The sequence below is a fragment of the Talpa occidentalis genome, unplaced genomic scaffold (genome assembly GCF_014898055.3).
Source record: "Talpa occidentalis isolate TD23 unplaced genomic scaffold, MPIMG_talOcc4v2.1 talOcc4.9, whole genome shotgun sequence".
NCBI lineage: Eukaryota > Metazoa > Chordata > Mammalia > Eulipotyphla > Talpidae > Talpa > Talpa occidentalis.
This window is the reverse complement of record NW_023605305.1, coordinates 78,017,688-78,030,555: the sequence shown is the minus strand read 5'-3', so window position 1 is coordinate 78,030,555 and position 12,868 is coordinate 78,017,688. Positions and strand designations below refer to the sequence as shown.

The window sequence follows — 12,868 nt, the reverse complement described above, 5'->3', positions numbered from 1 at the left end:
ACAGAGCGCATTGAGTCAGTCAGTTGGTGGAAAGACCAATAGAGGAGTAAAATAAAAAACTTAGACTGACAAATTGGTAAGACAACATTTTGAGAGAAAAAAAACATCTCCACAGTGTTGATTCCCTGGGTTGAGAAACTCAGATAAGTAAACAGAGCAAAGGAAGGAATACAGTAGGTGCAAAAGAAATACATTTACAAAATCTGGGCTTGAAAGGAAACAAAGTAAACAGGTCAACATTCTTCTGTAAAAGCATCCACCAACAGTATCATGAATGGTAGAGTGTGCTAAATATGTCTAACCTAATCAATTCTTCTATACTTTCCAATGTTTCTTCTTGTTAAGTGTTGAGTAACCCATCATAGTGGTCTATCCAAGCAAAACCCAACTTCCCCTTTTCTAAAAGAACCCCAAACCCCCTTAGAACCAATAGTGTGTCCAGCTCCAGAGAAGGTAAATTATTGGTATAAGTCCATCAAGATGATCTGCTTTTCCAGCCTCCCTTACAACTAGGTGTGACCATGTGATCCACTTCTGGCCAATGAGATGTAGGGGCCAGTCTGCAGGGGACTTCCTGAACACAGATGTGATGACTAAGGCTGCATGTTTCAACCTTAAGAGAAAAGGCCAAGGAAACCACAGAACCCCTAGCTATACCAGGCCTTGCTCATCTAGACTTTTATTATGTGAGAAAAATTAATCTCATACTTACTTAAGCTACTGTTCTTTATTATAACCAAAAGCATTCCAGATAGCAGTTAAGTGCCTAAATCCCCTGGTCTTATCTGGATTTTCTATTTGAAGGACACCTTAAAAAAGGGTATGGAGAACACAAATCATGTGACCAGCAAAAGGATAATGAAAATTTGGAGATAGGGAGGTCAAACTTCTTCCAAGTCTCAGCCTCTAAAGTTTACAAGTTTCTTCCTGTTTTATAGTCTGTTTCAAAATGGCCCTAGGATCTCAATGTATGTTTTGTTTTTGCCTTAAAATCACGTTCACTTGTGGGCTAACTGTGAGCATTGCTCAGGTACCTTGCCTTCTGGGCTAAGGTTCCCCAGTTCCGCGTTGAAGCTAGGGATCAGTATGGTCTTAAAACTTGCTACTTTATGTATACTATCAAAACAAAACATATGAATAAAAAGACCTTGGGAGGGAATAAAAAATAATTGCGGGCCTCCCTGGTGGCGCAAGGGGTTAAGACGCAGCCTCTGCCACACAGGTTCGATCCCCGGCTGGCCAGGGAGCAAACCACATGGCACAGCAGACCTTTCCTGTCTTGCCAACTGCTCCCCTCAGAAATATAGTTCAGTAGATCTGCCTGTTCTGTTCCCCACTGTCTCTGGTGAATCCTCTCATGCCCCACACCTCTGGCCTCTACCCCAGCTCTTGTATGCATAAACAAATCTATAAAAAAAATTGCATTTAAGGGGCAGAATTTGTGAACTTTAAAAATTGCACTGCCCATTTCAGTAAGAGTGATATTGTCCTTCCACTCCCCTCAAGAGATATTTGGATGTATGGGGCAGGTTTTAATTGTGACAGTAATGGGTCCTACAGACATTTATTGGGTAGAAAACATCTCAGAATTAACCTAGCCTAAACGATAAAAATCCACTATTTGGAAATACTTTTTTAACTGTGATAAGCTCCACAAGGCCTCTAGTTGGGTCTGTTTTATTCATTGAGGCACACAACAAACAGCAGAGGTTTAAATTTATTAAACTTTCCATGTTGTTATATTACATAAAGATTACATATGCAGGGCCTCCCTTGTAGCACAAGGGGTTAAGATGCAACCTATAAAGCTATCCGCGGCTCTGCAGCACCAGTTCAATCCCTGGCCAGGGAGCTACCCACATGGCGCAGCAGACCTTTCCTGTCTCGCCCACTGCTCCCCTCAGTGTATTTCAGTAGATCTGCCTGTTCTGCTTCCCACTCTGTCTCTGGTGAATCCTCTCATCTCCCCACACCTCTGGCTTGTACCCCAGTTCTTGTATGAATGAATAAATAAATCTTTTTAAAAAAAGATTACATATGCAGCCTGACTCTTCTGTAGCATCCATAGCCAAGTTAGTGTGACTTCCACCCCTATCTTAAGATCTTATCCCTCAAAACATACTAGTCAATGAGAGTTTTATTCCATTTAGGGAAAAAATGAGGGATGGAAAAGAAGTGAGAGCATTTTTATTGTCTGGTTAAACACCGAACATACAAGTTCCCTAAGAATTCTATGATGTCACAAAGATAAATACCAGTTTGTTCCCTGACCTTGAACTTAGTAAGCTTTCTCCCTCTATTATCTCTGGTGACTAAAAATTCAGGAACAGATAGCAGCTTACTGAACTTCTCAGTTCTCTAACAGCAAAAGAAAAAAGATAAGCCAGGAATCCAGTAGGTCTGATGTTCCTCTAGCTTGTGTCCAACTAGGGAACAATTCCATGGATGCTAGACATCCTTAGGCTTCACTGGTTTGAATTAGGTCAATTTCATTCTTTAAACAGGAAAGGGGGAGTGGAGGGAGTACCTGGCATAGAGAGAAGTTAGTTAATCAACCTTAAAGGAGCAAAGTTCAAGAAATATGGAGAACAGATTTTTGCTTGTTTTCATAACTCCCCCCCTCCGCCCCCGCCTTATAAAAACAATGGGGAGTATTCAACCAATATCACATAAAGAGACTGGGTGGGACTAAAAGTAAGATAAGGCTGTCCAACAGAAATGGTCAGTTAACTAGGGGTCTATCAGTTAACTTGGGCCCAGTCACATTTTGTTCCTCACCCCAATAGTAACAACAAGGAAGGGAAGAACTGACTAACACATCAGCCTGTGGTTCTTTCTTAGAAATTAAGAGGAGAGTTAGGAGGTCAAGCACTTTGCACTGAAAATAGCATCTACGCTCGATCCCATTCTCAGAGCTGGTCTAGGCTGAGGTAACATAGGATGGCTACCAAGATATAAAACATTAAATCAAAGAGTAAAATAGAGCAAACAGAGCATTTCGCATTTCTGGATCAGCTATCCTGTTTTGCTGGTTTCTCTATGGACTGACAAGTCATGCCCATGAGGTTCAACCGGAGCCACCAGAAACATATAACACCTCACTTGTCTCCTAATTTCTTCCCATTCTCTCTCACTTCATTCCTTTCCAAGAGCTAATCTCTATGCCAAAGTCAACTCCTTCTGTTCAAATGTTAAAAATCTTGAGCTGTACTATCCAATGTAGTTGCCACATTTGGCTGTACTATCAATGTACTATCAATATCAATGTGGTTGCCACATTTGGCTAACTGAATTTAGATACAGTGGGGGGAGAGTGTGGCAAATTAGGTAAAGGAGTTCAACTAACTGGTGATAAACACGATGTTGATTTACAAGGCTAAATACCTGAAACCTAAATTATAAACCAATGTTACATAAAAAAAGGACATAAAAGTAATAAAACATTAGCTCCTCTGTCACACTAGCCATGATTTTTGAGTGTTCAGTAGCCGTATGTGGTGAAGAGGCTACTATATTTACCGTATTAGACATCACTGTCAAAAGTTCAATTTTTCATTACTGATCTAGACTGTGTTTACTTTTTCTGTCAATTAACTCTTATGCTCCTTCTTAAAATATAGCTCCTCTCCTTGAAATGCCTATGGTATCAGCAACATCACTCCATCTGCAGTTGTCTTCCTTCCCAGTCTGTCTACCAAAGTTGAGAACCACCGGAAATCATCTAGTCCTAACCTTTTCAAAGTATGGAAGCTACTCTTTGTCCTCCATCCCTCCAATCAGCTCATTTCCCATTTGGCTTCCTCCTCTACACAGATTTCCTGTCTTTTTACATTTGCAGTTGTCTCTGAGGGTTCTAATTCACTTCCACCGCCTAAACTACCTGCCACCCTTTTTTTTTTTTTTTTTAAAGATTTATTTATACAATAACTCGGATACAGGTCAGAGGAACAGGAGGGTGAGAGAATTCACCAGAGACAGAGTGGGGAGCAGAACAGGCAGAGGGACCAAAGACATTGATGAGGGGAGCAGCAGGCGAGGCAGGAGAGGTCTGCTGTGCCATGTGGGTTTCTCCCTGTCCAGCTGGGAATTGAACTCGCGCTGCGGAGGCCGCGGGTAGCTTCACAGCACGGCGCTCAACCCGCTGCGCCACCAGACCTGCCACCTTATAGGCTCCCAAATTCCTCTTATATCCTTTCTCCCCATTAAGTCCTATAATTTTATTTTCACTGGGATACTTGCCAGTTGTTGAAACTTCTATTCTTCTCTACCTTCCTCTGTCTTCCCAAACCAGGACAACATGACTTTCCCACATCTTTAACACAACCATTTTGATTTTTTCAAAACCAGTCACCCTTGATTTTTTCTCCTCACTTTTAGTGACCAGGCGCTTCAAAATGCCCATTTTTGCAAACACAACTAGTACTCTAGTTTAAATTATTTTCTGGGATATTGAAATAGCCTAACCCAGTGTTTTTAAAATATGGTATAGTCACTACCAGTGCTATGTTTTACTTAAGGTAGCATATATTTGTGAACGTTAAAAATTTTATTGGGCCTCCCCAGTGGTGCAGCGGTTGAGTGCTGGGTTGCGAAGCTGTCCGCAGCCCCTGCAGTGCCAGTTCTATCCCCAGCCACCGGGCAAGGGTCCCACATGGCGCACAGACCTCTCCTCTGCCATCCGCTGCTCCCCCCAGCAGTGTACTTCGGTCCTTCTGTCTGTTCTGCTCCCTGCTCTGTATCTGGTGAATTCTCTCACCCTCCTGCACTTCTGACTGTACCCAGTGCTTGTATAAATAAGATTAAATTAAAAAAAAAAAGTAAAACTGCAAATGCTTTAAAAAAAATTTTATTAACTGTATTTTAATGTACGGTCGAATAAAACACTGCATTAGGGCCTCCCTGGTGGTGCAAGGATTTAAGACACAACCTACAAAGCTATCCGCAGCCACTGCAGCATGAGTTTGATCCCCGGCCAGTGAGTTACCCACATGGCGCAGCAGACCTTTCCTGACTCACCCACTGCTCCCCTCAGCAATGTATTTCAGTCCATCTGCCTGTTCTGTTCCCCACTCTGTCTCTGGTGAATCCTCTCACCCCCTGCACCTCTGGCCTGTACCCCAGTTCTTGTATGCATAAATAAATCTTAAAAAAAAAAAAAGAAACAAAAACACTGCATTATCAATCTTTGCTTTCAGATTAGAATTGGTAAAGTAATAAAACAAATTTGAAAACAAGAATAAATTTGAAAACAATGGTGTAGGCAGTATATGAACATGGGCAAAAATCATTACAAGTGATGTCAGTGATTGAAATTTGGACTAATCATCATCTTAATGGATCACTTGCACAAAACGCTCCTGTACCAATATATTCTTAACTTAGCTGCCAAATTAACTCTTCCTATATGCTACTCAGACCAGAAACATATCCTTGTCCAAAATCTCCAGTGGCATCCTCATTACCTACAACACCTATTCTATCTAAAAACCACTTTTACCACACCCTTCCCAACTCTATCTCTGCTGCTGCTTTTCATTTCTCTTTGACTGAAATGTTTAATATCCACTACTCCCCAAGAGAACTCTGTTGAGAATTCAATCTTTTAGAACACAGTAAAAACAAAGAGGCAAGCTTTAACATGTTTATTAAGTATCTATTATGTGCCTCCTGCCATGAGACTCTTAATCATCCCTGGTGGAATCAGTCTCCTGCCCCCTCTAAATCCCACACTTTATTATTTGTTACACTTACCACACATCATTTTTAGTTTTCTATACATGCCTCTCTTCTACTAATTGAGCAACCCCAGAGTAGGGATGGTGCCTCCATCTTTATTTCTGCCCCCACCTAATTACCCTGTGCCTACAAGACACCAGTAAGTGTCAGCTAAATAAAGGACACCTTATCTTAATCTCAAAGGCTATATATCAGGAAGAAATAGTATGAACTGAAAAAAAATCTGAACTCAATGAGACCTAAAGTTTAAATTAGGAAAAAATTTTACTTATTTGTATCTGTTTAAAAGAAAAACCAGTTTCAAATACATATTCTGCTGAGAAACTAGAGTAATAAGTACTGTAACACACAGATGCTTAGATAAGTACAACTGATAGGTACACTATGCAGTCTGAACCCTGTCTGCTGTGTAAATTGTAATAGTACTTTCCAAAACATTGATACTTAATTCCATAACACAAACTGGGAACAATTTCACCAGCAGAAATTTACCATATTCATGTATGTAATACATTATCACGACCTTACACACATATTTGAAATATGCATGACTGGTTGTTTCAGCTTTCCCATAATCATTTATCACTTGTCTTATATTCCACTAGCAAATAACAGCAGACAAATAAAATAGTAATAACCCTCAAATATGTAAGAGAGGCTTAAAGAAGAAAACACACAACTACTGAATATAGTTTTCCTGTGACTTGGGATGATGTAATTAGTTGATTTTAGTGGGTCCGCCAGGTGTTCTGAGGATACACCACTTGAACCACTGGTAGGAGGGTAGAAAATATGCATTGAGTGGCACTTCACTGGTCTCTCAACCACACTATATCAAAGGAGGTGAGTTTGATGAAGAGATGGCAACATTCCAGCTGAGATGGTTTAAGAACCTGGAAGTAAAGGACTTAGATGATCTTGTTCAGCTTGAGTGGTAAAACTAGAGCTGCCACCCCACTAGTCCATATTAATGGACTCAAATAGTATAAATGTCAAGAAAAAATGGACACACACAAAAGTGGCTTTGATTATATAAATCAGAGGAAAGTCTTACCATAGCTACATCACACCCCCAAGGCTCCTGCTTAGCAACAGCAGCTTTGCCAATGACACAAATGCAGGGTGGCATGAGGCTTCCAGTAGCTTCATTTTAATTAGGGGAGTGGGGGTGGAAGAGAATACATAAGTTGCTTTGTGTCCCCCCCCATCGTAATGTATTGGGGACCAGCCAAGGCGACCCAAATGGAATCCAGAGCAAGTGGGACGTTGGGTTCCCCAAGGAAAGGGAGCTGATCCAGAACAGAGCTGAAACGGTGACAGTTATCTGTATGAAAAAGTAAGGAGACGCTAGGTGAGAAGAACTAGCATCAATCTAGAGAGTATTTTGAGAGACGGGGAAGAGAAAAAGGGAAGAGTGGCAGTAGAAATGATATAAGAGAGCCAGACACTACAGCCTGAGTCATTTGGCTTCTTTTCAGGGTTAGTGGAAAAGAAACAATGGCAGATTAGCTTCAAGGATCAGGCCACAGCAAACAGATGAAATCCCCAAAGACTCTTTGGTGCTTTTTACAACCTGGCTTGCTCTGGGACTCAACTCAATTTCAAGGTGAATTTGGTATTTCCAATCATGGGTGTCTGCCCTGAACTTCTGTATCAGGGCACAAACCACACTCAGCATGCCTGAGTTTTGTTATCAAAGTCAAGGCCCAAGTCACTGGCTCTCTGGGCTTTATTTCCTTAGCTATATTATGACACGATTCTATCTTCAGCACTGTCCCTTCTGAGCTCAATTTGAGAAATAAATAGAAAAATCATGGTGTTGTAATGAAGGGACTGTGAATAAAAAAAATTTAAAACTCAGCTTTTGCCAACAAGTAACCAGCACCAATGCTTTAAAGATAAGGGCGCAGAGTCTAGTTTCCAGAGGACAAAACCAAAGCACACTATGCACAGCCTGTATCCCCACCCACCCACAAGCCAAGGTCCCAGCCCCGCTCTGCTGTCAGATAGTTACATAGAGGTCATGTCATTGAGGGCGTGGTCCAGCTCCTCGCTAATGGCCTTGTACTTCAGTTTCTGGGCATAGAGCTCATCTGGACAGGAACAGGAACCACGGGGAGGAATGAGGGGGTAGAGTGAAAGGTATCAGAAGCAGATGAAGAGAGGGAATCATTAAAAATTAAGAAAAGTGTGATCGTGGGTCTAATAACCAGATAGGAGAACATCTATACTGTCATGCCTGGTCATTTTCAGGTCCACTGTTTCCCATAACTTCTTGATACCGCTAATCGATCATAGCAAGGGTTGAGACTCTGGACAGAAATTCCTAGTATCAAGACATTCAAGAAGATACCGCTTCCACCCAGTTAACCCAATTTCTAGCGATGACAACACTTAATTTAATAAAAATAGAAAAATGAGAAAAGTACACATAAATATTCAAGCACTTCTTTTCTATCTAGCAAGCAAGACCAGGATTCTTGACCCTTTTGCTCTTCAAGTTGTCTCCCCAACCTCTCCCACATTAAGAATTTCCTGCTACCCAGAGAATACCAAAGAAGCACATCTCAGAGTTCTCACAGCAAGTGCACTTTCCCTTTTTAGGGTGAATGCAATTGCCAAACTGTGGGGACAGGAAGTATTTAGAAAGCATGAGTTGAGTAACTCTGAGACATGGTTATTCTACAGCTGCATCTCTTGAGAGGGGCTCCACTAACAGAAGGGTAAACAGGGTTGCCAAAAGTAGCCGTGGGATGATGACGTATTCTGTCGCCTTCTGATAGTATGGCTACCATTTCTACCCAGAGACTAAGAACTTAAGACTACTAAACTGGAAGTAAATGCAACCACTATCAGTATCCTCCAAGGAAAGGGCGCAAATTCCAGAACATTAGGCAAAGCCTTATTAAAGGAAAAAATCAAATGTAAAGTAAATCTAAATCTAGAGTTTAACCCACTTTACATAGCTATGGCATAGGACAGGGCACAGGCTGCATGCCAAGTCACTACCAAACCCCTTTCATATACAGGGAGAGAGGTTAGCATCCAATGGGCAAGGACTTCCTCTATATTCTTTATTTTAATCCCCACCCCAGGATCCATACCTTCCAAATCATCAATTGTCTTTTCCAGCTTAGCTACCGATCTCTCAGCAAACTCAGCACGGGTCTCTGCCTGGGAGAGATATGAAATCAGTTAGCCCCAAGGAAGAACAAAACCCGTAGAGAAGTATGTAACTGCTTCTACCGTCTAATTCTACATCTTTCAAAACCAAAGCTAGCCAACTCAATTCTTATTAGTTCCTTATACCTAACTCTGAATGTTTTGTATCCTTTCCTATAATCCCTCAGCTTACCTCCTTCAGTTTATCAGTAAGAATCTTTATTTCTTCCTCATATTTGTCTTCTTTTTGAGAGTACTGTAAGAGAGGTAGAATAAAAGTTTCAGAACAGAAATTACCCACACAGACAGTACCCCCCTCCCTATATTACACTGAATATTCTCTTGGATTTAATGTGCTGAACGGTCCATGAGAAAAAACAAGGCCCATTTCTGGACAAAAGATGCATCAAATCTACAAAGCAATGTCCTCAGAGCCATGATACCCTCAAATTAGAACCCTCCAGGCCTTTTAATTTTTAAAATGGACCTTTGTTTTGGTCATATTTAGTTCAACCCAGGGAGGTTTTGCTCCTTTTTCTAGCTCAATGTGTAGATGTGGTGACATCCCAAGGTCACATGGTGCAGATTCCCACATAGCGGTAAGAGAAACTATGTCTTGATTGCCAATTAGGTCTCAGATTTGACACTATCTGTCTGCTAGAAAACCCAAAAGGTCCCATGATTATTGTTGTGCAGTACAGCATTATCAGCCTAAAGAGAGCAGAACAGGCATCTGAGACCATGAAATTATTTTAACTAAAGCAATCAAAGTGCACAGGAATTAGCATTAGCCCCAGAATCTAGATAGAGGGTAGATGGGTAGGAAGTGCACCGTTCTCACTGGATTATGTAAAGAATGGGTGCCTCCAGTCTCTCATCAGGGGCAGGGCTGGGCCCAGGCCCCAAAGCCTGTCACTTTCACTAACCAGCCCCCTACCTTCTCCGCCTGAGCCTCAAGAGACTTGAGGTTGTTGGTGACATTCTTCAGCTCCTCCTCCAGCTCAGAACACTTACTGTGAACATTTTAAATACCGCAGAAGAGGAAAGGGTAGAAGAGGAGAATAAAAAAAAAAGGGAGAGAGACACACAGACATGAATTGAACCTATATGTAGAAAGAGTTGAAAGGTATACTGGGGAAAAGAGAAGTTCCCAGGTCATCTGAGCAAGCATCAACCCTCCTCCCGCTACCTTAGGACATATCAGGAGCTGGGCCCTGCTGGGCTAGGACTAAGCATGTTTGGATAGTACTAAGAAAATGCTTGAGAGAAATCACTACCAGGAACAAGTTATAACTGCTACCTGGAGTGGAGGTGGGAACAGATGCCCAACCCAAATAGTCCCCCAAATCACCCAAGGGGAGGAGAGCCTGTGGAGAAGCAGTGAGGCAACTAGAAAAAAAGAGATGAAAGATGCCAAGTAAGTGGAAAAGAAATGGAGCATTCCATGAGGAGATGAGAAAGCACTCAACACATCAACCAGTGGAGGGGAGGCAGCTGCAAAACAAAAACCAAACCAAACCACACCACACCATACATATAACCTCTCTGTGGGTTCAATGGTTAGTACCTTTTCTTCAGCAGCACTCAGACACTTCAGGTTCTGGTCCATCAGTCTGATCTGCTCATCCATCTCTCGGCAACGGCTGTTAGTGATAGTCACGGGGATGGCACAAGCCAGGTTGTGGGGAGGGAGAAAGGTCAAAAAGGAACACAGCAAGAAAACAAGCAGCAAAATGGAAAAAAAAATTCAAAAAATGGGAAGAAAACACCACTATGATCATGGTATGTCATGTCTGGGAAAAGGGAACACCAGGGGAGTACAAATAACTATGCATCAGCACTGACTTTGTTATACAAGGCCCAGAAGGTGCCAACAGGGGAGCAGTTCGTGTCTAGCCTCACCCTAATATCCCAGTAAATTAGCAAAGTAAGAAAAAGAGACAGATCTTAAGTCAGGACAGCCACTTGAGTGCCTCAAGGAGCCACAAACCCACATAGAAGCATGCCACAGGGCTGTCGAGCTGACTGCCCACCTTCAGTTAATCTCTGCTTCCCCTCAATTTGTAAACCTTCCCAAACAAGAAATAAGTCTTATGTATCCCCATCATCAGTCCAGACAGTAAAAAAAAGCCCAAAACCATTCTTAAGTCCTAGAAAAGTGCAACAGGTGACTCCTACTCTCTAGGCCTTGTGTAACAAGGTTGAAGCGATTTGCTAGTTTACTCACATTCGTGCCCAAGCCAAAGGGGAAGGGACAAAATGGTATGATAAGAGTTGGGGAGCAAGATACTCACGACTCTGCCAGCTCAGCTCGTTCCTCTGTGCGTTCCAAGTCTCCCTCAATAATCACCAACTTACGAGCCACCTACAGAAGACCCAGGTATAGCTCGGTGAGGCAGAGGAGAAGCCATTCCCACTCATGAGTGTCTTCAGAAGTCACTGAAGAGGGATGGATAAAAAGTGCCTTACCTCTTCGTACTTCCTATCTGCCTCTTCTGCGATGTGTTTAGCTTCTTTGAGTTGGATTTCCTGGAGTTCCATCTTTTCTTCATCTTTTAAGGCTCGGTTTTCAATAACCTTCATACCTCTGTTAGAAACAAGGACAAATGTAGCCCCGACACCCTGGTTTGTCATCAGCTACATTCAAAGGGACCCAAAATTGAAGATTTTAAAATTCATTCCTCTCAACTTGCTGCTCAAAAACAATTTCCCCAACACCATCTCCTTTAGTTTATTTTGTTTAAATTTCTTTCTCAAAAATAAGTTTTTCTCATAAAAATTAACACTCACATTGGGGCCTCTCTGGTGGCACAGGGGTTAAAGATAGCACTATCAGGCTATCGCTAGCCACTACAGCATGAGTTCGATCGCTGGCCGGCCAGGGAGCTGACCCACATGGTGCAGCAGACCTCTCCTGTCTCATCCACTGTTCCTCTCAGCAATGTGTTTCAGTAAATCTACCTGTTCTGCTCCCCATTCTTTCTGGTGAATCCTCTTAACCCCCTCGCACTTCTGGCTTACACCCCAGTTCTTGTATGCATAAATAAATCTTTTAAAAAAATTAATATGCATTTATTAAAAAATGAAGTTTTTACATGTACAGTCTATGGGCCTAAATTAAAGTCTTCCTACTTCTAGTCCTGTTCAGAGATTTTCTGACTTCATAATCCTTCCAGAAATGTTTTATAAAGATAAAATGCAAATATACTCATCCCTGCCCCAAAGGACCATTATACCATTCTGCAACTAGTTCTCCTCACTTTAGTGTATACTAGCTGTCTTAGTCATCTCTATAGCTGCACTATGTTCAAGTACTTTTGGCAGGGCATTTTTCAATTCTGAAAAGCCTTCATTTGATCCCATGCATGTCATCCCATGCCTCTGCTCTAGCTTAACTCACATGTGACAGAAAACCAATCAGCTCTTTTCAAAGATGAGTTGTAATTTGGCTCAAGGACCGCAGCTCTAAACCCTGGCCACACATTAAAATTATCAGAGAAACCAGGTCCCTCTACGATGGATTCTGATTGAAATGGGGAAGGGAGCTAAGCATTCTGATATTTTGAAACTCCCCTATGACCCTACATATATCGCTCCTATGATTCTGATAGAGCAGCCAGGGTTGAAAGAGCTTATTAAAAATACTGACAGCTGAGCTCCACCTCCAGAGCTTCTGACTCACAGATCAGGGTAAGAACTGAGAATTTGAATTTCTATCAAGTTCCCTGGTCCTGATGGACTGAGACATGATTTTGAGAATCATTACTTTAGAAGAACTAATCTCACAAAATAGCTTATGATCTTGGGCTTCCTTGGTGGCACAAGGGGTCAAGCACAGCACTATGAAGCAACCCACAGCCTTTGCAGCACAAGTTTGATCCCTGGCCGGCCAGGGAGCTGCCCACATGGCGCAGCAGACCTTTCCTGTCTCGCCCGCTGCTCCCCTCAGCAGTGTGCTTCAGTCAGTCTG

The 12,868-nt window shown here is 42.1% G+C and overlaps 1 protein-coding gene across 12 annotated transcripts in view; it reads right to left on the bottom strand.

Moving 5' to 3' along the window:
* TPM3 (tropomyosin 3) overlaps nucleotides 1-12,868 on the bottom strand; it is a 28,081-nt gene that overhangs the window by 2,806 nt on the left and 12,407 nt on the right. For 4 of the 12 annotated variants that reach the window (XM_054691739.1, XM_037501034.2, XM_037501029.2 and 1 more), the window contains 5 exons: nucleotides 11,368-11,485; nucleotides 11,193-11,263; nucleotides 10,466-10,541; nucleotides 9,092-9,154; nucleotides 8,841-8,910 (listed from right to left, as the gene is read on the bottom strand). In XM_054691739.1, the coding sequence (XP_054547714.1) occupies nucleotides 8,841-8,910; nucleotides 9,092-9,154; nucleotides 10,466-10,541; nucleotides 11,193-11,263; nucleotides 11,368-11,485 (398 nt within the window). Of the gene's footprint in view, nucleotides 1-5,261; nucleotides 7,061-7,746; nucleotides 7,830-8,840; nucleotides 8,911-9,091; nucleotides 9,155-9,835; nucleotides 9,912-10,465; nucleotides 10,542-11,192; nucleotides 11,264-11,367; nucleotides 11,486-12,868 lie in introns of those variants that run through there. The other 8 variants (XM_037501039.2, XM_037501038.2, XM_037501036.2 and 5 more) reach the window with 4 other exon arrangements.